Raw genomic sequence first — 26,942 nt, forward strand, 5'->3', positions numbered from 1 at the left:
TTCTTATTAATATTATCAGAAAATAGAATCCTTTCAACATGAAATTTACTTTTGCCCCTCACAACATGCCTCCAGGATATTGAGATTCTGGAAAAGTGTCGTGGTACTCTGCAGACCCTGAAAGATACCCAAACTGAAGTACTGGCAATTAAATTTGAAGGGATGTATTTTCAAATACACCAGCATCAGCCCTGTCAACAGCATTAACTACTAAACCATCAGGGTGATCTAGAACGACTTGGCAGAAATCATGGATAACTACGAGGCGTATTCGTAAAATAAGTACAGTTTGCAAATATTGCCGCTGTAGTGATGCAGTCGCGAACGTGTGAATTCTCGCTGACGTCCTTCATCCATTAGCTAGCCACAGGCACGCGTGGGAGCAGGTCATGCTTTTTCTTCGTAGTTTTCTGAAGGTTTGAAATGTTCAAGAAAATCAATCGGCCCTCCGACTGTGAAATCCGGTCTGTGATTTGTTTTCTCAATGCAAGTATTGTTGAATTGTTGCCTCGAGGACAGACCACCAACAAAGATGCCTGCTGTGACACATTATTCTGGCTGCATCTTGCAATTCAAAACAAAAGACGTGGAATGCTTAGCGAAGGCATTGTCTTGCTTCACGACAATGCTCATCCGCATACGGCTCAACAAACTCAAAATGTCATCACGTTATTCGGCTGGGAACAATTTGTTCATCCGCCAACAGCCCTGACTTGGGACCAAGTGACTACCATCTCTTTCTTCATCTGAAGAAGTTCCTTGCTGGTCAGCGTTTCGACGAGGATGACGACGTTGAAGCAGCAGTGCATGGATGGATTTCGTCACAGGCGGGAACATTCTATGATGATGGGATACAAAAACTAGTGCCACGCTACGACAAATGCTTGAAGAATGGTGGAAACTACGTAGAAAAGTAATTTAGAGTCTGTAGAATGCAATGCAAATAAAAAAAGGTACGAAACTATTTTACTTTATTTTTACATCGGTACTTACTTTCCAAATACGCCTCGTATAATTCCTCACAAATACTTATAATCTGTATGTATCCGGCACTGCACATATGATAATCTTTGGCAATGTAATTTTAGCTGTCTTCCCATTGACACCTTTTTCATATAAATAAAATTTCTCACGAGAACAATCAATATTGAAAGGGTAGTGAAATTATCAAAAACTGTTTTACCTTCAGAGTTTGAGAAACTTTATAAGATATTAACATGGAGCAGAAGTGTAACAGATGCTTAGCACAAACTCATCATGTGTACAATTTGATTGTGGCGTCTGCCCCACTGGAGAATAACCATGGCTGGAAGGGATGGAAAAGTACGTCCAGAACACCAAAATCATTATATCTCGTATGGGAAGACAATCTCTTCAGTGGCACGATCAAAGCATTCTTCAGCAGATCACTGAAAAGAAGAGAAGGAAAGTATGAATTCTGTATGTATTAAATGAAGTAAAGAAGAACCGATATGAAATATTTACTGATACCAATAAGCAGCAGTGTAATTCTTGGACAGAGCACATGAATAAATGTCAACAGGATGGGGCAGGGGGTGACCCCCAAGATGTCAAAAACTAACAATAAGTTGACAATTAACGTAAGAGTAAATGATTCTCCCTTTTGACTTCCAAACAAAAAACCGACGATCTCATCTTGACAATCAAAACTAAGCAAACACTTCACATGAGTCATCTAAAACTAACACAAAATATTCAATCAATGTTCTATAGTCCATTGCCCCCAAGACATTCAAGTAATAATTGTTCATTAATGGAAGAGTACATAGCGATCTCCTCTTTTGTCATCTAAAACAAGATGATGTACAAGGACCAGATGGTCTCATAATGACGGGCGAAAAAATTTATCCAGAATTCATGCTGCCAAAAATGCATGCACAATTCCCGGAATTCCCACTTGGCATACACATTGCACTAATTTGCTGCAATACAAGTTCTACATAAAAATAGTGTCCCTACAATTGGAAGCAGTGCTCCAGTATTTGAACTCCTGTAAACCATGTTAAGTAAGTTAAAGCAGTAGAAATTTACTGAAATAGCCTAAAAAAGTCAGGGGATATGATTTGGTGAAATGAGTGAGTACCCTGACAGTAGTCGTAAGAATTGCACACTTTATATCAATATGTAAAAAGTGTTGTGATTAAAATTAGATATATATATATAACATAAAACATGTTTTCTTTTTACAAATAATAAACATTTACCGAAAACTTTAATAAAAACCTTAACTATTTTATAATGACTTGTAGTACTCTTCGATAAAAATGTACTGCTAACATTAATACTTATTCCTTGCACTTACTTGTAAACCATTCCATGGCATACAACAACACTGAGATCATCTGAGGCTGATGCAAACAATGGATACCTCTTGTGGTATGCAACGTTCCGAACCGCAGTGCTATGGAGCCTCAGGATTTGATATGGTTTCACTGACAGATCCAAATCAAACCATAATGTCTTACTATCATAGGTGCCAACTAGAAGGTTATCACCACCTTTGAGAAGATAAAAAATATTACTAATGATAATAGCAGTGTAAGGTTACTTAGGATAGTTTGAAAGGATGAGTGAAAGCCATAATTAACTTATTTTTTATCATGTTTTCACTCAAGTGATACATATAAGACATAACAGTTACTGCAGTATGCATAGTTGAACAGGCTCTGTACAAAGTAAAATTATTTTCAAATGCCAAACGTAGAAGTTTTCTTGACCTGTAAAATACTATACATAACTAAAAAATCACTAAAAGGTTGATGGATTGCTAATTTGTATATAGAGCTGACAAATTATCCCTTACCTGAATGAATAGCCATTGAAGATATCCATCGTGATTCTGATTCCAGTTTCTTGATCATGTTTTGTCTCACCAAGTTATATATACGGATATGTCTCTGTGTCTGAAAAGAAATAGATCCATTATAAAGATTTACCCAATTAAAATCTGATCAAACATATTCAAAGATACAAAGTATGGGTGAGTCAATATCGAAGCAAATACCAGTCACATAGGTATCAGTTTGAATTCATTTACCAATACAGGGTGATATTTTTCTGGTATTTTGTCCTTCGCGAGATCTACAAAAAATGCTGTACGACACTTCCATGCAACCTAACCATCCTGGAAATTATGCAATACTTGTTGCACAAAGTTACTGTAAATTTGCACCAGTTTTGTGTGAAAAACCTGACGTGATTACATAACATGTATTTTAATATTCTGATGTGATTCATGAATCTTTTAAAGAATTCTTGGTAAATTGATGCACATAATTGGCTTTTTATGTGATGCACTCGTAGTACCAATACTTAACTGCATAATCTACAGGGTGTCCAAGAAGCCCCAGCACCACTAGATTATAGTACATGTTACCCCTAGACATATATGACATTTATTTATTATAACATATGTATCTATTTATTTACATTATAACATACTTGCAAACTTTGCATTATGTTATGGACATCATTTGTCCCATGTGTTGTTGTTAGTGCACCCCTACACACGTCACTAGCCGTTCCTCAGTACTGTAATTGTCCGCTCACATCAGCCATGGTGCAACAACTGACATGAATTCAAGCGGCTCCATACGACCTTCAAGGCATGGGTGCCAACCATGAAATCATACCCAAACAACGGAATACCAGTCAATTTTCAACATGGTTGAAACATGCAAGTAAGGGTACATATTTGTTGGTTGATGGATTTGGTTTATTTTACTTCACTTTTCTGCCACTTTCAGCTAATTGCAAATATAAGGATGAGTTATTATAGGATGAAATGACACTTGCAAAGAACAGCCATGTCCAGGCTGGGATTTGAGCCCAGAACCCCTGAGGATATTTGTTGGGAAACATGATGGTAAAATACCTGTAGCAAGGCCAAGACAAAGATAGAATGTTCAGAGGAACCTGAAGGAAATTGGTAAGGATGATCAAGAGTTGAATAAATTAGCAAGAATATGCACAAACACAAGACATATGTTACTGCGGCAATAAACTGCCTCTCTCAATGTTGCCCCCAGGTAGACGCTGGGTGAACCCAAGAGGAGCTCCATGTAGGGACATCGGTGGAAAAATTCCCACCTGAGATCACATAACCCAGGAATAAAACCCAGGTCTACCATGTGGCAGTTGGACACCATTCTGATCCTTGTACTTCGCACTGAGCTCAACTTTTATGATCAAGTAGAGATGGGACAGAATAATCAGTACTCTATCAGTAGCTGATATAGGAATATCAATATATCGGTACAATTACCGATCCGATATACTACGTATTTTGAAATTCTTTTAGAAAAAGTAAAGAAGGAATGAGCAAAACCACATATAAAACTTTGAAGGCCATTTCACACGATTTTTCACTTTGTAATGTAATGTTCTGCGATACCAAGAAAAGCAGTGCAACTCTGGCAGAATTCAAGCCTGCACCTTCCATCACATGGGATGCATACCAGCAGTATTTGTCGGGCGAGAAATAATAGAAAATAACTTCCTGAGCACTGCAAATCCATAATGTAATTTTGATCTCACTTTCTACCGTGCGTTCATTTCGATCTGCAGCCGAGAGATCGGGAGAAGCGTGGCAGGCGGCGCTGACGGAGATGCCGACATTTGCGGCCTGTAATGCCCGCTTATTTTTATAGACATATGCAGACATTTATATAAATATTGCAAAACGATCACTAACCTGTGTTATAACACGCAAAAGTTCTTCTGTAATTCATCCAAGTTCTGCTCTTATATACACAAATAAATACGCTTTAGAAACGATGTTAAGAGCCACAGATAATAAAACATTTTAATCATAGTTTTGACCAGTAACGTCCTGCTTAAGTTTATATCCTTAAAAGAGTTTTGTGCCGATGGGGATCGTTTGGAGGTTTTGAATGTGCAACACTGTATCAAGATTACGCTGTAGAAGAAACCGTTAAAAGTCAATAGTGTTCGTGAGCTTCCTTGCAATCCGAAATCTCCGAGCTCGAGTTTTTTGTTCCTTCGCGACTAGATGAAGACAGAGTTGTAAATATAGTGGCGAGCAATGTAAACCAAGAGCGTGTTAATTTCGTACTGTGCGCAAGAGTGTTATTCTTGGTTACTTGCAGTTACTTGTTTGTGTCATTGTAGTGTGTATGTGTGACGTGTCAGTGAGACGATTGGAATGCCAGCCACAAGATTCACGTTAGAACAAAGATTTTTTTATGTATGACACGTACCTACGTGAAAACAAACTCGTGTCGAGACGTGTGTAGGTAATTTGTACAGAAATTCCCATGCGTTTCAACTCCACACAGAGATACGGTTAGACATCTTGTCCTTAAATTATGAGAAACTGTATCGTTAAATTTTAAAACACCTAAGCAAAAACGACGGATTCTAACCAAAGCAAAACTCGATGATATTGGTGCAGCGTTAGAACGTTCTCCAAACAAACTTCTACGCCGTGTTTCACAAGAGGTGGGCGTGTCAAAATCATCGGCACATACAGTCACTAAGCTACTAAAATTAAAACCATACTCTTATAACACAGGTTAGTGCTCGTTTTGCAATATTTATATAAATGTCTGCATATGTCCATAAAAATAAGCGGGCATTTCAGGCCGCAAATGTCAGCATCTCCGTCAGTGCCGCCCGCCACGCTTCTCCCGATCTCTCGGCTGCAGATCGAAATGGACGCACGGTACTATTACAGATTGAATAAGGTGGTTAAAGAGTGAAAGCTTTGGGATGCTAAACAAAGTGGAGGGAGAAGGGGGAGGTGGCATGGGTTGGAGACTTAACTGTTTACACAAGAGGATATTCTCCTCTTGGTCCACATAGCAACAGGTGGCTCAATGAATAGGTATGATGTTATTCACTCTTGATCAGCATAGCAACAGAAATAAGGAATCCATTTCTTGAAACTAGATTGTACTGTGCATCATAAACGAGATATAATTTTTTGTAACTTTTACCCATCAAAAACCAGGGTGTGCATTATACACACGTAAATACAGTATCTACAACAGGGTGTCTACCAAAATAACAAATACAAAATTCTTGTTTTTCTTAACCTTTATTTATTCAACCCCTACTTAGGTAAAGTTGGAAATTAGCAGTTAAGAACAATAAAGGTTTGTTTAATGACCCCCCTCCCCATCCTAATAAAAGGTTAGTTAAGATGGAAACTGAAGCTGTATTTAGCAATGCATCCTGGACTACATTTGGCAGACTAACGAGGCTCTGTCGTCTGGACTCTCCGCCAGTATAATCTTATGTGGGGCTTGTGTTGTGATTCCCACAGGTGGCAGCCCCATCACCCAGGTGTAGGTTGTGGCAGGACCGATTAGCCGACAGCATAAAAAATTCGAGAAAAGAGAGAAGCAAGTCTGACTGGAAATTGGAGACGACGCGGGCTACGAAGATGTGGATAGTGGAGTGGTGGAAGACCAGAAGAAAATTGAGAGGCTTGACTTCATAACAGCCCATGCCTAATCAAAAGCTAACAATTACTTCAGAATTGCGGATTTTATTTTGTGTGTTTTGTTTCCAGATGACTGCATCAAATATGACATTGACAGATATTACTCTGACGATTTTTTAATTCTAAATGTACCTAATACTTACCGCCACAAACAATACAGGTTGTATAGGATGGAAAAGAACATGCTGTATCAGGCCCTTTGACTTGCTGAAAGGAAGTTGAGACTTTTGCTTGGAGAGCTGATGAATGATGACAGATCGGTTGAGGCCTTCTGGCAACACTGTCGCGAAGTAGTCTCCTCTCCCGTGCCAAGATACCTGAAATTATAAATTACAAGTAAGACCTTGTAACACCAACAAAGGATAAATTTTTCTTCGGAATGGAAATTAGAGTCAAAATTACTGGTTTTTAACTGACCAAATAATAATTACTAGAGGCATGCATATTTTGTTTCTGACGAAAACATGAAATGTGAAACAACACATTCTAAATTTGAGATTATATTCACATTTTTTAAAACCAAAATGTCATTTTATATGGTGCTTTTTCACCACAATCACAATGAAATTTCATTTTATTTACAGCTTTTGAATCCGAAATTGACTGTTTTTGTACAGAAATTTTACTTTTTTATTTACCAAAAATATGTGCCTCTACTAATTACTAACAATTTCATTACAGCCTATTCATATATTAGTAGGGGCATGCAGATTTAGTTCTTCACTATAAGGGGGGATGGTTTTTGTTGGGTGCTTGCTTTGTTTATATTACGTTGCTTTAAAGTTGGTTTTACAAAAGGTTAACTTTAAATATATAATATATCAAAAACAGCAAAAACAAAAGAGAACCACGCTTTACGCGGCCACATGCAGACCCTATTCCACGTGTGGTGTTCCGTATAGTAACATATATCCCCTGAGATATCTGTTAAGCAACAGACGAACTTTAGCCTAACTTTAATAATCGGTAACTAGAGGAGGGCTTAATAGGCTTATGATTCACTAAAATGATAGAAGGTCAGACACCTTTAACCGACATATTTATTCATTGAAAAGAACATCGCTTGTGGCCTAGCTGCCACCAAACATGAGCACTTCACTGTACAAGACACAAAAAAGATATACAAAAGATTTTGTACTTACATATCAGCCGTTTTCACACTATATCACTCATACCTGGGGCCTTACACACGCTATTTCACTCTTTATCGCCACATCCCAACACATGGACAAATTTGTGGTACACCACACTAAAAAATTACTATTATGTGCTTCCTTGGTGTAACAAAGGCTTTGGGGGGTGATAAATGAGTTTTCCTGGCTTTTCTTGGATGGATGGCTAAGAACAACTTGGATATTCTTTGATATCCTATGGATGCTTCTATGGCGTCAGTTCTGCCGACCATGTGGTCTGGATTTCCACATGGGATGAGGGACACAAAACTCGCTATTTTGCTGAATTTTCACTGGGATCCTTAAATGCACTTGTGGACACAATATCCCACTTGGTCACACACACTTAGGCCTGTGTTTACTGTAACAGGACCTTAGATCCCTTTTCCCTTTATGAATCCTTTGTTGCTGGCACAGGTGGCCATTCTCACACTGGATTTTACCAGCAACTTCCAAGCTGACCTGCTCTCAGGTGGGTCTGTAATACAAGTGAGCTTGACTAGCAAGCTCAGAACACAATAGGCCATCTGAGTCTCCTCTGTGACGTCACAGCCTTGACGGCTTCTCATTGGCCAGCTGGAGTCCTTTGAGATCTTTCCTAGTCTTTGGGAGAATTGCCACTTTCTCCCACCACATGGCAGAGTTATCAATTGCTTAAAAAGCATAAACACAAGTATTTTTTCAGCTTTTCTGGCTTAGTTATGCCAGATAATTGCAAATGAGTTTACTTTTAATAAATTAGGCATGATTTTACCTATGGGTGAGTGTTATCTCTGATTTTCAGTAAAGAATAAAAGATTTAGTAAACATGTGATTTGGAGCACATGGTTTTTGTTCTCCAAAATGGCTACTGTTAGCCTAACAATGGTTGGTTCTTTATAAATAAAGCATTTCTACCCCTCCCATGAGTGACAACTGGTTGGTAAACATGACCCATGATTCTAATTGGGGGTGGGGGGTATAAGTTTCTGGGAAAATAGCTCTCACAAGCTTTCCCTGGTGCCAACCTAATGGCCCTTGTACTTAGGTTGGCCTGTGGTTATTTGTGTGTGGGCATGTATGCCCAATGCTGATTGGTCATATCACAAAAACACAAAATGTAAAATAACACATTGTAGTGTTAATTTTTCACGTTTGAAAGGTGTGAGGTGCATTTTTCTACCATGTTTTGTCACGAAATGGTGTGAAATGAACTATCAAATGCGAAATAAACTCTTACACACAAAATTTAGGATTTATTTACAGACATGACACCTTCTCAGGTGTGCATTATTTTACGAGTTATACAAATCATGGAAAATTGATTAATTCTGCTGTAAATATTTGAGAAGCAAAAATGGACTCCTTTACAGAGGAATACACTTAATACTCTGATAACTATATAAATGTGCTACTAAAAGTGAAATGTTAATTCTGTGTAATAAGTGTAGTTTCTAAATCAAATTGAGGGTTTCATTCACCATTTTAACACCAATATGACATTTTATATACCACTGTTGATCCCGAAATATGCCCAGTTTTTGTACCGATATCTTGACTTTTATTTACCACAAATATGTGGCTCTATATATTAGCATTTTAAAAGAAAAACTGGGATTACTTTCAAAATATATTATCTAGTCTCCATTATTCCCAATAGCCAGCCTTACCACATTTTCTATTGAATACCAGGTTAATATGTATTATTGTTGTACTAAGTAATTGCGGTAAACCAAAAAAGTTCCCTTTTTAAAATAATCATTGCGAGAACACAATCAATTACAAAGGCTTGTCTCAATTTTACTTTGTGAATAAAGAATGAAGTGATTAACGAACTCCTTCATTTCTCAATAGTGTTCTGCACTGTATTTTTCTTTTGTGTTATTTTCCTTGGCAGCCTTCCTCGTAAGTTTGGTTTTCATGGAGAAGTAATGAAAAAAATAATACAAATTTGCAGTCATGAAGACAAAATATTACAGACTACACTGACTATTTCTCAGCAGACAAAGATGAATTTAATAATGCATAGTTCATGGCTTCAGTCATTATATCTATATAAAAAACAATATATTTTATATATAATTTCTTTTTATCATATTTCAACTGCACAAAGCAGTCATATAATGTGTGGAGGCAAGGTATATTACCAGTGGGTCATAAAATCATAGCATTTCTGAGTAACATTAATTCTTCTACATGTTGACAAAGACAGCTATCCAGCAAAATAGTCCCTCTCGCACTTTGCTTTTCCGTATGTGGCACCAGCGCAATTCTGTCCAGCTGCCTATTTGCATGGAAATGCATTTAGTAAATGAATGGTGTAAGGTCCAGACTATAGACTGGGTGTGGTAAGATTTCAAGATTAATTTCAAGGCCATCTAGGTCCTGAATTGCACAAGGACCCTCTTTCAGTTCATCTTTTCTGGGGAATGCTGGCAAAGAACATCATGCACTTACTACAGCTTGTCAGCATACAGATTCCCATTGACCATGTGGTTCCCTGTAGACAAGACCCCACAGATACACACATCGTCCACTACAAATGCCATGAGCCTCAGGACAAAGCCATTGGTTTCACAATTCAGGCTAATGAAGGAAGACCCAGTTCTCAATATTCCTATGATTCTCTATCAAAAAATATAATGTGGATTTCGTAGCAAATCTCAATGGAGTGTGCTGTCGAGTTAACTTGTGGTAAACCATTCAAATCTGCCTGGAGTGAAATTGAAACAGATAGAGGTGATGAACGGTTTGAGATGCATGAACCTCCTTTATTAATCACCAGGTGGTGGTTACAGGAGGGTGCTCTTCAGGCTGCTACCACCACCACTACTATTACTGCTAGAAAAAAACTACAAATTTAGAGTTTGCCCTGTAGTATGTTGGTAAAACTGGATGATACTTTACCAATTTAATTTTTCCAGTCAATAACTGGGTGTATAATTCTGCCATTTTTTTCATTTATGAATATGAGGGGGGGGGAGAGGAGGAACTGACCCTTTCTTGTGCCAAACTACTGTAGAATGATGATATCACAATGTTCAAACAAATGTATCATGAATAATTGAGAAGTGTAAAAAGTGTGTCAGAATTTTAACTGCTAATTTAATGTTAAATAATCTTCATAGCACTTACCTGTCCCACTTCTTTGAAATGGTGCAACAAGATTCGCACTCCTTTCTTACTCAAATCATTCCCATCTGCTACTAGTTCCCAACGGACAGCAGCCTTGACTCTTTCAGAGACTGAAAGCAAAGACGAGGGTTTATTAGAATACATGAAAACTTCAAATAAAAATTCAAATTGAGGTGAAATCCAAACAGAATAGATGTGTGACTTCACAATTTGTATAATGCTGATAATCTGGAAAATTTAAAAAATACACAAACTTAGTTATCACACAAATAATTGTGTTTGCTTTTGGTAACTACACATTTTTCCCTCTACCTTTCACTACAGCATGGAGTTGGCCAAGGTTATGAAACAAAACATTAAAAGGTGAGGAGGTTAAAAAGGTAAAAAGCAAGAAAGAAGTCACCAACAACACATGGGAGAGTTAACATGAAAGCCAACTTCTTAAATATTATTTTTAAATATCTTGTTTTGCTTTAGTAATCTTATTACTCTCAAATGGGGATGGACAATTTTCAAATTCTCACTGATACCAATCAAGTGCTAATATAAAATCAACTAAGGGAGCTTTCAGACCTAAGAGAAAGAAACACATGTTGCTGGGTAGTTTTCATAGTATTGTACATCATGTACATGGAGATCTGTGGGCAGGAAATTGCACTGTGCATGCTTGGTTTAGGAAGGAAGAGGTTTTGTGTTGTTTGTTGCTTCAGTGTGAAACCCCAGTGTCGCTTGTTGCCTGTTGATGTCGTTTGCCACTTCAATTGAAAGCTCCCTAATACGTACGAATCTGTGTAATGCCCTTGAGCATTGCATTGAAATTTGTTACTTTGAGGTAATGCTACATTTATTACTAGGGCCCGGGACTTTATGTCCTATAAAAATGTAAAATATGTATGTAATTGTGTCATATAAATTGGAAAATGTGTCATGAAAAATTACAAATATGTCAGAAAAATGCAGAAATTTTCCCAGTAAAGCCCAAATATGCACAATAGTACTCTCGAATTTCTCCCATACCCGATAGAGTAGAGTAGGGGCTGTAATGTACCGAATGTTATTTTTACTTTTGACTGATTTTTGTGGAAAGTGAAAAAGGCAAAGAAATGAGAACGAAACTTCTTTACTTCCCGTGCAACAATGAAAGAGAACATTTTTCCTCAATAATGTTTGCATGGCTATCAATTGTCGGTGGGATAAAAAAAGTGGGGTATTATTGTTCTGTACTAAGAAAAGATGGCACCTTTCTTCCTGCCTTTCCATATCCTGCCATCAACAATATGAACTATCCGTTGTGCTACAGAAGAAAAATTATGAAATAACCGATTATGTGCAAGACAATTATAAAATTATATTGAAATATGTCTTATTACAACAAAATTGAAGAAATATGTCAAAATGTGCTTTTATCAAGTTTGTCTATTTCGGCTGATTTTCATCAGATATGTAAAGATCTCACCCAAATATTAGATCCAAAGCCAAATGAAACTTATGTTATAACATAAAGTCCCAGGCCCTATTTATTACTTTATGTATTTATTGTCACGCACAACATTATTTAGACGTTAAGGTCCATTATGTAAGCTAATTCAACTCCTATTTTAACATTATGTCAGACTCTACTACCAGTGACGTCAAATTTCTAACTCATTAGATCAAGAAGTTGGACCAACATGTTGCTGCCTGATATCTATGTGGAACAAACCTGTACATGGCTGCCTGACCACCACCTTAAAAAAATGTGGAGATGCTTCGGTTTATTACACTTCGCTTTGCTTTTCTGCCACTTTTGGCTAATCGCAAAGATGAGAATGAGTGATGATTAGAGGCATGCATATTTCGTTTTTGACGAAAACATGAAATGTGAAATAACACATTGTAATGTTAACTTTTCATGTTTCTGAAAAGTGTGAGGTGCATTTTCCGACTCTGTTTTGTCACGAAGTAATGCGAAATAAAATGCAAAATAGACTTAAACACGAAATTTAGAGAATAATTACAGACGCGACACTTTCTGAAGTCAGAATTATCCTGAGAGTTATGCAATTCACGAGAAATTGATTAATTCTGCTGTAAATATTTAAGAATCAAAAATGGACCCATTTATACAGGAATAAACTTAATAGTTTTTCTTGTATGTATGCATTGCTTGCATTGTAGAATTATATTCCTGTAGTTTACGGTTATTACAAGCATAAGAAAACAGTTTTGTTAACACAGTGTGTTCTCCTGAAACGTTAAAAAACTGTTTTCTTATGCTTGTAATAACCGTAAACTACAGGAATATAATAAACTTAATATTCTGGTAACGACATAAATGTGTTCTTAGAAGGGATATGTTTATTTTATGTAGTAAGTGAAGTTTTTAAATCAAATTTGGGATTATTCTCAAATTTAAAATGAAAATGTATTTTTATATACCGCTTTTTCACCGCTATAACAGAGAAATTGTATTTTATTTACTGCTTTTGAACTCAAAATTGACTGTTATTGTACCAAAATATTGCTTTTTTACTTACAAAAAATATGTGCCTCTGATGAAGGGACACACTCAAAGAACACCCATGCTAGGATTCAAACATGGGACCCCTGAAATTGTACCATGCTGTGCTAACCATTCCGCTATGGAGGTCCACAAATGAGGAGATACAGAGAACACTGAACAGTTTTGAGTTTTATATGCATCTAGTGACTGAAGATTGAAATTTTAACTGGAATCTTCGCGTTATATTTTAAAGGTACTTGTTACTTGTCTGTAATTTTGTTTTGGTGATTATGGCTAGTATGAATGCTGCAAGAGTGGTCTTTTCATCTGTTGTAGTAAGTAAATGAAGTTACGGTATAATAATTATTATTATTCAGACCTGAGTAGCATACTTGAGTTCTCTTGCTTACTGCAAAAGAAGCAGGGGCATCTTCCAGTGGCATAAAGTTATGTCACATTCTACATACAATATAATATTGTTCTTTAAAGAACCTGAATGGTTCATTTGTCTCCTTAAATAATGCATGTAAACATGGACTGCAATGGAAGTTTGTTGTGAAAAATGAACTGTGAATTTAAACATTTACCTTACAAAATGGGGCATTTTGATTATATTCATAAAGTTAATAAAAATGGCAGAACTTTACATTAAATTACACCCTGTTTATAACATAAAATTATCAGTAATTTTATCTATAAACTATTACAAAATGCCTTCATTAACCAATACAAATTAATCTGTCTCATTTGTACTTTCATATTATTTTGTAACATGTTTCAACGTTTCATAGCATCGTTTTTTTTTCTCAGAAACATGTCTTTGCCAGGCTAACTTGCACGAAGATCAAGGAATATTAAATTGAATTTAAAATAGGGACATGTGAAACAAGACTGACCATGGTACATCAGAATTCGGGTCTGAGGCAGAACCACTCACTTTGAACATTGTAAGAAAATTACTTCAGAATATTTAATGTTAATTTTTAGTATTCCATTGGAACAATACCTACATATGAAATAATCATAATACCAAAATTGAAGTCACTGAATAATAAAATTCAGGTTTCACATAATATTTGTGAAAATTTAATGAAAATTTTACATAATTGCATAGATATTTAGACTTTGTGAAAGTGATGTGCAGCATTATGCAGAACTGCAGATATTATTGGACTCTTATTAAGTACGTCCTAAAATAGCCTTATTAATTGAATTAATAATTGTGGGTGCATCAGCACTTAGACTATTTTGCACCAGTCACATTATACGGGGCCCAGCCCCTTACCATAACTAAAATAAACACGTGTCTGAGGACTAAAATATTCTTACCTGGGTTAAAAGCTGAGGCTGTAAAGAGGCACTCAGCACACGTAAGGACAAAACACAGGACAACACGCACACGCAACCCTACAGAGGATTAACACTGGCCATAGGTCCAGATGCCAAAACCCTTTTGTCTGCAAAAAGCAGTTATGGGGTGTACTATGTGGAAGGGAGGTTGACATTGAGTGCCTTGCCAGAAGGTCATCCCTCACACACCCTAACATGTATGATTACAAAGAATAATGGTCAACAAAAAGCAATGCAAAGGCTATGTCTAGCAACAAGGCCCATTTGAAACTTCAAAAGTCTCTCATTGGGTCTGTATGGCATAAGGGCAACAACAGCATGGCACTGAGCATTTGTGGGCACCTACCTCTACACCCAGTATGTACCTTCATGGCCTGGTGTAATGTAGCATTATCTTTCGTAACTTCTTTAATCCATTCTTGCCATCAGGGATAGAAGGAGAAGAAAGGGAGAGGGGGAGAAATGAATTGCATTTGTATTGTACTATTGTTATTAAGCATTGCTTTTTCTGCCACTTTTCGATAATTGCGATGATAAGGACAAGTGATGGTTAGTTGAAAATGATGAAACGCAAATGAACAGGCTTGGATTCGACTCTGGGAAATTCCATGGCAAAATCAAAAGTCAACCACTTAATGCATTCAGCTACTGAGCTGGCTGGAGGTTATTTGTAGGGAACGGATTTTAAGGTGCAGCACCTATCCAAAAATATAGCTGTTTTTATACCAATCATTTGAGATATATATTTCAGGATACGAAATCAAGTAAAATGAACACACTTTGGGTGCATTCCGAAAGTCTTAACAAAACTAACGCATTCAACGAAAATAACTGGGCTCGTGAATCTGGTGAAACCAGTTATTTTACAGACTTATGGGACACGCTAGGCGAAAGCGCAGGCGCAGCATATTATTTACAGAAAGTTGCCACATGGCGTCCAGCAGAAGGAATGTCTTTATGGCAAAAATAAACTACTGTGGACACACTTACTCATTTTCATCACATTCTAAGAACGGTTAAGGCATACTCATCTAGTGCATGTTGCTTCATTTCGTTGTCTCTTAAAATTATAATACATTTTCTGAACTAGTGCAGTTTGAATCCATCAGCACGCACGATGTCTGAAAGCAGCAGATGATTCTCACCGAACAAACCAGCCTCCTGGCCCGTGCATTTGGCGAATCTCGCTCTTGCACGAAACGCACAGAATGTCACTTTTGGGACAGCATAATGAAACTCGCAAATTGCATGAAAGCACTTATGGGACAGCCAGTTACCATAACTCGTTTAACGCGTTAAACTCGTGCGACTTTCGGAACGGGCCTTTCGTTGTACCTTTTTATGAGATTAGCACATTTATTCCCTTTTTACCCCCTCTTTGATGCTTCAGCACCTTTTCTCATCCTTTTCTTTCATGTTTTGTTTAAAAATTGGACATAAAAATAAATTATTTCCACTCTTCTTAAGCAGTTACATAAAATCCTATAGTCTCATTTTGTAGAGCAGAACAAGAGCTATAAAATGGTATAATATAATCATTGCTGCCCCAATAGTTCCAAGATAATGTAGCAAAACCCACGAGAGAAAACACAAACTTCAACAACACCTATTCGGCAGAACCACAGTTGAACAAAGGCATTTTATCAGCACATTTTTCAAAATATTTTCAGAACCTTTTTTCTAGGGATGTGACGAAGCTGAAAATTTACCGATGCCGATGTACTCACCGATAATTTTTGGAACCGATACCGATGCCGATATTTAACCGATTCCGATACATAAGATTATTAAACAGAAATGGGATGTTATTTTCAGCATGACAAAAATAAATTTGCTATGTACATTTCTATTGCATATCATATGTATATACATATATATTATCAAGAGATGCGAATGTACATTTGCATCTACAAAAGGTGGTTATGTGAACCTTTAAGAACATGGATTCTCAAGAGATTTTACAATTAGTACACAAGCAGTTCTTTGAAATGCAAAATGAATTCCTGTTCTGCCAGATTCAACTTCAGAAACACGAGATTTGGAAGCAATTCAGGAAGTAACCTACTTCTTCTCTTATCTCAAATCTGTTCAGCAACACTGAACACTCAATCACTGAATACTGATGTAGCAGGTATGCCCAAGTATTTTCTCAGGACTTGCTTCAGGTTTGAATATTCATTTTTGAATTTCCAATACAACAGCAGATCCTGGTTCAGCAATGTACTCTTTTATTTCAGATTTATAGTTAGGTTGATCCTCTGAATGAGTGCAATAATTTTATTACAAAAACTCTACAATAATGACGAATCATAAACAAATTTTCAATAAATCTTACAAAACTAGAATATAAAACTTATTAGAAGGTAAAAACTTTAGTATAATCTGTACCGGTTTAAATATCGGATTTTTGCCGATTCCGATGCCGATGTGTCAATTTCGGCCGATTTTCATACATCTGTAATCGGCTTCGGCACATCCCTACTTTTTTCCTTTTCCCGGCCATAATTTTGCACCTTAAAATCCATCCCCCTCGTCATTTTATACTCACTTATATCATCTCCCTGGTGAGGAGGCTCCTTAAGAATGTTGTCTGTCTTGCTCACAACAAGGGCATCTCCTACCTTTGGATTAATCACAAAGACAGTTTTTCCAGCTGATACCAACAGAAGGGACAGAGCTTGATTGGGACACCAGGCAACAGACCGCACACAGTCACCAGCTGGAATTGTACGAATACAGCGAGCTGTCTGGATCTCCCATACTGGAAAAAGAATGCACAAATAAAAATGTCTGCATGAAATTAAATAATTCATATATTAGAGTGTAGTAATGAATTAGAATACCAGAATCAAGTACTAACTCTATACATGAAACTATTTATCAATGGTTGTGTTAATTTCAGCAACAAATCAAGTTCCTCAGTGGGTGGTGGCAAGGGTCACAGAAATTATTAGTGCAATCTCTAAAAAGTGTCCAGTTAATGCACAGATGGGTTAAGCAGGACTGAACCTAATTTGAACCTTTAGCCAACAGAGCCTCGCGGAAGAAATATTCCATTGAAGATGGCACCTCTTTAAGTGGACACTTTTCAAACTTGCTGCAAAGTAAAAAAAACATGTAACTCAAGAACTAATTGTCCTAGAGAGATGAAATTGGTTTTGATTTCATTCTTAAAAACAGGGCTTTCTGCAGAGATAAAATTTATACATTGTAGCTCCCAATAATTAGTTTTAAAGAAAGAAGAAGAAATTTCATTTTTTTTTAAATTTGGAAACTATACATGATATTTCTCTTCTGTCCTTGTGGTTCATTAGTATACATATGAAGGTATGACATACACAATTTAGAAAACAACATATCCATTGTTTTTATTATTAACAAGTGAAGTTTGCATCTGAGTATGGGATAGTTCCTATAAAATGGTTTATAATTCCTAAACCTCCACTTCCTTCTGATATATTTCACATTTACATGTAGTAATAACAAGAGAACATTTTAACAAGGTACAAAATTAGAGGTCTAGGGCAAAGGCCCAACTTTTTAAATTTCCTGAAAATTACAAATTTTCAAAATGTTGCATAATTTTGTTTTTTTGTTTTCACGGAAGACATGCATCAGATATCGTCAAAGAATGATCTGTCGTCCATCCCACCAAATTTGGTCCATCTAGGACCTATAAGGTTGATGCTAGAAGAAAAATTCCAGATTTTTTTCTCCATTAGCTGGCAACATTGTTGCTCTTATCTTCCCCAAGAAGTATTGCATGGTTTTAGACATATTATTCATTCACTTTGGTCTATTGTGGTGGCCACAGGGGTGCATCGAATACCATTTTTTTCAAAAATTCGATTTTCTTCATCATCATCATTTAACTTTCATCCGCTAAAAGTCCAGTCATTCAAAACAAAAAAGTTCTCGAACTACAATATTTTTTGTACATTGTGGCAAGTTTGAAAAGCTTAAAAGGATCTGTATTAGATATAAACTACTTATTATGCCTATTCATGAATACTCACTTTTGACAGTCTTATCATCAGAACCAGATGCCAAGTATTGTCCCTTGGGATCAATAGTAATGCATCGTACCATATCTTCATGGCCTTTGTACGTCAACGATAGTGTAGTTGGGAAGGGCTGCAAGTCCTTTGGATCAGGCAACTGAGGCAGAAGATCTTCAGGCTGAATCGTCAACTGTAAATGACAAAATCTTTTGTTGCATTTAAAATTATTGCAACTGGCATATCGATAAAATCGAAACAAATGTATCACTTGTAACAGACTACAGTCGACGTATATTGACACGGTCATGCCAGAGTGAACCACAGGATATTATTAATAGTCATAAGAATATATTTATCTCAATACAAATTGAGAACGAGCAACATGAGACTGTATATTGGTATACACGTGATACCTCCCAGGGCACGGGAAAACATTAAGATTTGCAGTAAATGAACAAAACTCAGGACTTACGTGTTAACATATAGATTCAGAATCTATTTATCTTGATTATGCAATTAAGAACAACATTTTACATCATAACGAAACGCACTAAAAGTCATAGTAACAGCCGCACAAAAATTATCACATGAACTTCCATTAACTTCCAGCAACAAGATTCATATCTATCAGGCGGGATGGTGTACTTCAACAGTCCGTTCATACGTCCGGGAAGGACATGTCAATCGCCCCCTCCATTGAGAAACAAAATCGACGACGACTCGTGGAAGCACTCACAGTCTAGGAGATTTTGGATTCAACCTTCTAAAAGTATTTTCCTCATGTCTAGAGAACAATTAAAAATCTTCAGATTGTCGAAATTCACTTGGGTAGCTATGAACGGTCCTGTCCACAAATAAAACAACTTGGAAATGGTTCGGTTAACAGCTGAACTTGGACGATGACTTCTTAGCAGCACCAGGTCATCCTCCTTCAACTGCAAAACATGGCACTTCTGCTTCAGTTTCCGCCTCTGCACAGCGTATCGTTCCCTTAACTGCACTTGAACAACCTTACTCTGCCAGTCTTTCTCACCGTCTTCTGACACAGGCCATGGAAAATCTCTTAGCACTTGTGGTGGAACTGAATGGTGGAAAAACAATTCAATGGGTGAATATCCTGTAACTTCACAAAGAGAATTGTTAATTAACCAGGCAACTTCATAAAGATGCTTGGACAAAATCTGGTGATCGTGCTGGCAATAAACCCTAAGTAAACGAGTTATCTCTTGGTTTGCTATCTCTACTAAGTTTCCTTGAGGGTGGTAGGGCATCGTACATACATGTTTCATTCCCATGGATTCGATGAAACTCTGCCATGACCGGGAAGTGAACTGGGATCCTCTATCCGACAAAATTAGTTTAACAGCTGGATAATGGGCGAAATATCTCTCCTTCATTAAGCGAATTATCTCAGCGGTACTGGCCTTCCGCACAGGATAAACTGTGACGAACCTGGAGAAAACATCTATAAGGCTGAGAATATAATAGTACCCTGAAGAAGGCGGTAATTTTCCAATAAGGTCAATGAAAAGCATCTCATGAGGTTCCTTTCCACTAATGTGCAGCTTTTCCTTCATGATACCTAACTTGTCAGGCTTCACTTTTGCACAAATCAGGCAATCGCGGATATAGTTAGAAATATCAGGTTTCATTTTTTTCCAATAATATCGGGATTGCAATTGCCTATAACACTTTCCCACACCAAAATGACCGCGGTCATCATGAATTTTTTTCAGCAGCTCGGAACGTCTGGAATTCGGAACACACAACTTGTACTGTGGAGCCTCCCCACTGTAACTTCTAAACAGCAATCCATGATGAAGTTTAAAGGACTTCCGTAACCTGGTCATGCCTGCATCTTCATTTTCAGTAGGCTGCTGAAGTTTAGCAATCATTTCACTGCAAAAAGAATCTTTAGCCTGGGCTTCTTTCCAATCACTCAATTCTTCATCTTCATCTTCTTCCCAGAGAAAATTTATGTGGTAATGCAGACAATCAGACTCCGGCTTCCTCTCAGTATCAGGAATAATATTTTCCTTTCCACTAACATACACAATTTTGAACAGATATGATTGGATTTTCAAAGACCAACTATTCCAATTTTTACTATTTTGCAGCCACTGTAGTCCTTTATGATCAGTATAAATTTTAAATTTTCGACCCTTAAGATAGACTGCAAAGCGTTCTATTCCAAATAATATAGCAAGGCACTCAAGTTCATGAACAGAAAAATGAAGTTCATTGTTACGTAACTTTCGGCTAGCATATTGGATAACGAAAATATCATGTCCGTCTGTCTGGAACAAAACGCAACCGAGCCCTTTTCCACATGCATCTGACTGTAGACAAAATTCTTTAGTAAAATCTGGTTGCGATAGCGCAGGTGCACTAACCAAATCAAGTTTCATCAATTCGAAAGCTTCATTTTCTACTTCTGTCCATCGAAATTTCACATTTTTGGACAAAAGATAAGTAAGTGGTTGCACTTTCACCGCAAAATTTTCAATGTACTTTCTCCTCCAACCGGCAAGTCCCAAAAATTTCCTAACGTCTTTTCTATTTCTAGGCCTAGGAAAATTTAAAATGGCGTCGTTCCTCTTAGGATCAGTTCGGATGGAATCCCCAGAAACAATATGGCCTAAATATAATATTTCCGACTTAACTAAGTTACATTTCTTCAACTTCACCGTCATTCCAACTTCTTCTAGTCTGGTCAAAACATAATTAATGTGCCGGAAATGTTCGTGCAAATCACAATCGAACAGTAATAAATCGTCGATATACTGGGTCAGAAATGAATCAGTTTCGGGCCCAAATATAGAATGCATAGCCGAAACAAAAACTGAAACTGCGTTAGCTATTCCGAAAGGCATTTTTGCTTTACAGGAATCTGCAGATACCCGGATACCAAATCAAAACTAGTGAAGTACTTGGCACCTTTAAATTTCAGGAGTGCTTCGTCTATTGGTTCAACAGAACAATAACAAACTTGTTCAACAACCGAAAATCTACACACGGACGTACAGACCCATCCGGTTTGTCCACAACAATGAGCGGGTTCAAGTACGGAGAGTTACAAGGCACAATTATTTCCCAATCTTTCCATTTTTGCAGCTCAGCCTCTAGTTTTGCCCGTTTTGCCACTGGAATCGGGTACAGTTTTTGACTCACTGGAACGGTACTGGACAAATGAATATCACAGACTAAGTTCTTGGCAGTGCCAGGTCTCTCTGAAAACACCTTACTATGTGCAATAAATATCTCGAACAATTCGGCTCTTTGTTCCTTAGCCAATAATTCACTGGAGTCAATCTTCTCGCTTATATCCTCTAGCGGTGTAGCCCATTTATCGTAGCTAGCTTCAATCCTCCGGACGCTCATCTGCTTATCAATGGAATCATCATCATCTAGCTTTTGCTCAATTGGCTCTCCATCCACCATTAGATACAACTTTTTATGCTTGAGATTGATCTCTGCTTCATATTTCTGCAGGAACGAATAACCCAATAATAAGTCTGAAGGCAAATCCTTCACAACAAAAATTTCTAAAGGTATGGTGCTCTCAGCAATTTCCAGCACGATTCTGCGCTTTCCCACAACTCGAGTTCGACTTTTTCCAGCGAAATCAATAAGTCGCACCTCTGGAGTAGCTTGTAACATGGCCCCTGGCAAATTTTGCTTTATTTCCTTCCAAATCTCGAGACTCAGAACAGATATTTCAGCTGCAGTGTCCACTATACAAGTGATATCAACATTTGCTACACGTGCCTTGAACTCAGGCGCTCTTCCAAAGTTTTTAGACTGACTAGCCTGACACAAATTGTAAAGAAACTCACTCTCTTCATAATTAATAACAAACACCAGCTTCAGATCATTACTTACAGACTGGGAATTATTTTCTGCAGGCCCCAGTTCCATCCGAGACCGGCCGACATCAGAAGGGGACGTTTCTATGCCAGGCGTGGGGTAAAATCCCGCACCTGGTCGAGATTTGCTCCATTCTCCCAGCAAAAATTTCTGGTCAGCTCGATGCTCTGTTGCTGCTCGTTACTAGGGTACAACACTGCAGCATCTGTTTGCAGGCCACTGCTCGCCGCTTGCAATCGTGGAGAGCTACGACCTTCCCTCAAAGGTTCACTGTGCTCCGGTGAAGATAAACGGTTCTCAGTTCGTGGTCTCTCACAAGGTTCGTATCTGGCAGCAGCATACTCACGTCTTTGCCTATTTTGGCTTTGTTGACGATAACGATTGCCGTTTCTATATGAACCTGCAGAGCGATTTTCACGGTAATTATTCTGCCGCTGGACTATACGAACCCTCAGGTTTCTGTTTACCGAGTTGCCTGGAATATCTCGGTTGTTCTGGTGAGTAGGATTCTCCTTCCTCCACGCAGTTCGCCAAGCATCCTGCTCTTCCGCTTGCTCGTATCTCTTAACAAAATCTGCAAGCAAATCAACAGTTACGGGAGCGTGGGCCATACACAATTGCTTCACTCTATAAGGCAATTGGCCAATTATGAGGTTTACCACCTCCTGCTCTGTGTAGTGGCTACTCAGGTTTCAGTAAGCAGAGTATACAGACCAAACATATTCTTCCAAACTATTGTCATTGTTTTTGTTGTACCGTTTGGCCCTAACAGATGCCAACTCCCTTTCTTTTGCCTCTGAGGACGCAAAACGCCTCTTAAACGCCCTACGGAATATGTGTGGAAATCATTCTTATGAGAGTAGAACCAATGATAAGCCATGCCTGTTAGCAAACAAGGAATAATCTCCAGCCTGTATCTATGCGGGATCTGAAGGATCTCAAGGTTGGTATCTAATTCTTTGAGATAAATCTCAGCCGAAGTGGCTATAATATTTCCGTCGAATTTCCGCATGGAATTCAGGTCAGCCATCCGGGGAGTCATCCCACCATGCGTAGCATTGGTTCGAGATTTTCTTTCTTTTCTCTTTTCCGATAAAGTAGACTCGCTGCCTGAAGAACTGGAAACGATCTCTCTGTGGCATCTTTCTTTTTTACATGTGTACGGTTTCGTTGCCCCGAAGAGACCTCAGAACGACTAGGAGACAGTAACCTTCGAAAAGGCGTGCCCAGCTGGTCCACCCGCGGTAAATCTGGTTCACCGGAGAGTGGCAACTTGCTTAAAGTGGTTGAAATTTGAGCCACTTCGTCACAAAGACTACGCATGTTTGAAGAAAGCTTCCCTTGTTTGGATTCAATATCATTTTTCCACTCTTCAGCATTCTCTCTAGGACCCTCTGTGCCTTTAAGTTTTTCCGCCAAAGTCTCTTCAACTCGCAAATTCAGGTTTTCTCTCAGCTGATATGCCATATTGGTCACCCGGTTGTCCAACTCTCTGGACATTTCTTCTCTGAAACCGCTCTGCGTTTCACTGATTTCCTTTCGGAAGTCCTCCTTGGTCTGCTCAGTTTCTTCCCTCAACAGAACAACTGTTTCATGGAGTTTAGATTCCAGCTGCTGAGAATTTGACTGACGTGCTTGACGTAAGCTCATCATCTCAATTTCAAGGCTTTCCTTCAATTTCTGCTGTCCCTCAGACATTTGCAGAGTCTGTTGTTCAATCCTCCGTCCCATCTCTGAATTGGACGCAGCGAGTTGTGAACAACTATGGGCCAGTTTCTCCTCCATCCTTGCTTCTAGCCGGCACTCAAGAGTTCTACTACTTTCTTCTAGTCTTAGTTGTAAACTGTGCTCCAAGATATTCATATTTTCCTGAAGTTTATCCTCTAACCTCCTAGAGTTCTCATGTAACTTAGCCTCCAAGCTATCAGAATGTTCCCGCATTCTAGATTCTAGATTATTAGCATTTTCCGTAATCCTTTCCTGGATTCTAAGTTCTAGATTACTAGAATTTTCAGTAATTCTTTCCTGGATTCTAAATTCTAGATTACTAGTATTTTCAGTAATCCTTTCCTGGATTCTAAGTTCGAGATTACTAGAATTTTCTGCCATTTTAGCTTCCAGATTGCTGGAATTTCCCTCCAGCATTTGCTGCAATGACGCTAGCAAATCAGTAGTAACAGGAACAACAGGAACTGCAAGTTTTTCTTTGCATGCGAGACATGTTAATTCACAAGGAGAATAACTTTCCTTTGGTGACTTTAGCTTTGCACAACTCAAATGAAAATTATTGTGACACTCAGTGCAAACAAACGTATCATCAAGCCTTGATGTAGTCTCACAGCAAAACACATGAACTGTGATTTCATCAACACATGAAGCTTTGCTTCCACTTCTTAATATTTTCTTTTCCATTGTTGCGCATCAAAAGTTCTGAGTCAACTGCAAATCTAAAACACGTTACCAAAGATTAACGTAACTAATGCACAATGTGTTCGTGGCCCACGTTCTGTGCGCCAAATTATTGACACGGTCGTGCCAGAGTGAACCACAGGATATTATTAATAGTCATAAGAATATATTTATCTCAATACAAATTGAGAATGAGCAACATGAGACTGTATATTGGTATACACGTGATACCTCCCAGGGCACGGGAAAACATTAAGATTTGCAGTAAATGAACAAAACTCAGGACTTACGTGTTAACATATAGATTCAGAATCTATTTATCTTGATTATGCAATTAAGAACAACATTTTACATCATAACGAAACGCACTAAAAGTCAAAGTAACAGCCGCACAAAAATTATCACATGAACTTCCATTAACTTCCAGCAACAAGATTCGTATCTATCAGGCGGGATGGTGTACTTCAACAGTCCGTTCATACCTCCGGGAAGGACATGTCAATATAAAAGTAATCAACAATACAATTCATACAATGTTTTGTCATAATTCCAATTTACGTTCAGATTGGACCACCAATTTAAAGTGGGATCCATATCAGTGAGCAAAGAACCTCTACTAGGGATTGAGAGGTGTGGAGAACATTACCACTGACATTTCAGTTAATAACCATACCAATGCATCAATAACGGTTAGTAAGGAGAGAACATGTATTAGAAACTCTTATCTCTCTGACATGAGTAGCCAGTAAATATTACGAAATTTGGAAAATTTATTCAATTCTGTGCCAAAAATGTATTCCTTTGTGAAAATTATAATTTAACTGTCTGATTTTCTGATACGTGAATCTACAAATGTTTTCTGGCAGCCTTGATGTTTGAGAAATTAATTTTCACATATCTTACTTCTTACACTCGCCAAGTTTTAATGTGAGTGCATTTATGGATGGATATATGGGAACAATTGGCATTAAAAAAGCATTTGCCAGGCCGTGTGGAAATCAGAAACCACAGAAGTAACAAAAATTAATTCCATAAAAAGAACAAAGCTGACAACAGCTGATGTGGCATTTACACTTACTTCATTTACCGTTCTTCAACGATTAACATTGCTATTTTCTCTACAGGTGGACGCAAGAAGAACTGAGTTAAACAAACATCTGCACCCACAGACACTTTAGATAATAAAAGCAGCAAGACTTTGAAATTATTGGTTCCAAGGATGCTACAGTAAGCACTTTGCTATGTTGGGACCATCAATATTGAAAGTATAATGTGGGAATCAAATTGGGGTTCCACTGTATTTGGCATTTCTCATACAACTAAACGGCAATAGAGTAGGCACACAAAATATATTAAGGGACAAAATAAAGTGTATGAAAAGCTGAAACCAAAATTCCAAGTCTCTATTTAGGTCAGTTCATGCATGCATGTAAAACTTGCTAAGTCAACAGTGATAGGTTAAACAACACACAAGCAAGTGTAATGAGTATTACAACGATAATATCTGAAGACAAATACAAAAGATACACACCTTCATTTTGACTTGACGGGGGCACATGTAAAGATCAAGGCACCTAAGGAAACGTTCAAACATGTATTTTGAATAAGCAGGCACTTCTCGTAAACTGCTGTACTTCCTGGGTACGAAATGCAGCTTTCTCCTACTTGGTCCTGATTCCAACCAATTATGCATCTGTAAGAAAAAAATTATTAATTTTCATTTTGGTTATTCCACATCGCAGTTCTACCCCTTGGGTTAACTGTGATGAGGAGGATGAGTGAAATGGTGATGAGACGAACACAGTAATATATGCATCGTGACCAATGTTCAAACCTTGCACCTATGATTTCATGCAATATTACGCTGGCCACTGCGGCACAGTGTCTGGCAAAATATGAGGGCTGGGGCATAAGTAATGGCAACTATATTTTCTCTCAAAGTTAAACGGTAGTGCCACAATATGATCGTACGTCCTGGAGAACATGGCAGTACGTGGACACACTTCTAGATGGAAGTGCGATGAACAGTTATTGTACAGAGGGCAGTGGTAGTCCTTGCC

The 26,942-nt window shown here is 37.8% G+C and overlaps 1 protein-coding gene across 1 annotated transcript in view; it reads right to left on the bottom strand.

Annotated features, from left to right (window-relative positions):
* LOC146001503 (ribosome biogenesis protein BOP1 homolog) overlaps positions 1 to 26,942 on the bottom strand; it is a 49,264-nt gene continuing 22,322 nt past the window's right edge. Inside the window, exons 6-13 of the mRNA XM_083138891.1 lie at positions 26,414 to 26,575; positions 18,622 to 18,796; positions 17,154 to 17,366; positions 10,774 to 10,883; positions 6,631 to 6,804; positions 2,825 to 2,924; positions 2,324 to 2,519; positions 1 to 1,409 (exon numbers count right to left, since the gene is read on the bottom strand). Coding sequence (XP_082995017.1) covers positions 1,256 to 1,409; positions 2,324 to 2,519; positions 2,825 to 2,924; positions 6,631 to 6,804; positions 10,774 to 10,883; positions 17,154 to 17,366; positions 18,622 to 18,796; positions 26,414 to 26,575 — 1,284 coding nt within the window. The 3' untranslated portion in view covers positions 1 to 1,255. The remainder of the gene's footprint in view (positions 1,410 to 2,323; positions 2,520 to 2,824; positions 2,925 to 6,630; positions 6,805 to 10,773; positions 10,884 to 17,153; positions 17,367 to 18,621; positions 18,797 to 26,413; positions 26,576 to 26,942) is intronic.

Source organism: Lepisma saccharinum, chromosome 17 (assembly GCF_977018435.1).
Source record: "Lepisma saccharinum chromosome 17, izLepSacc3.1, whole genome shotgun sequence".
Lineage (NCBI taxonomy): Eukaryota > Metazoa > Arthropoda > Insecta > Zygentoma > Lepismatidae > Lepisma > Lepisma saccharinum.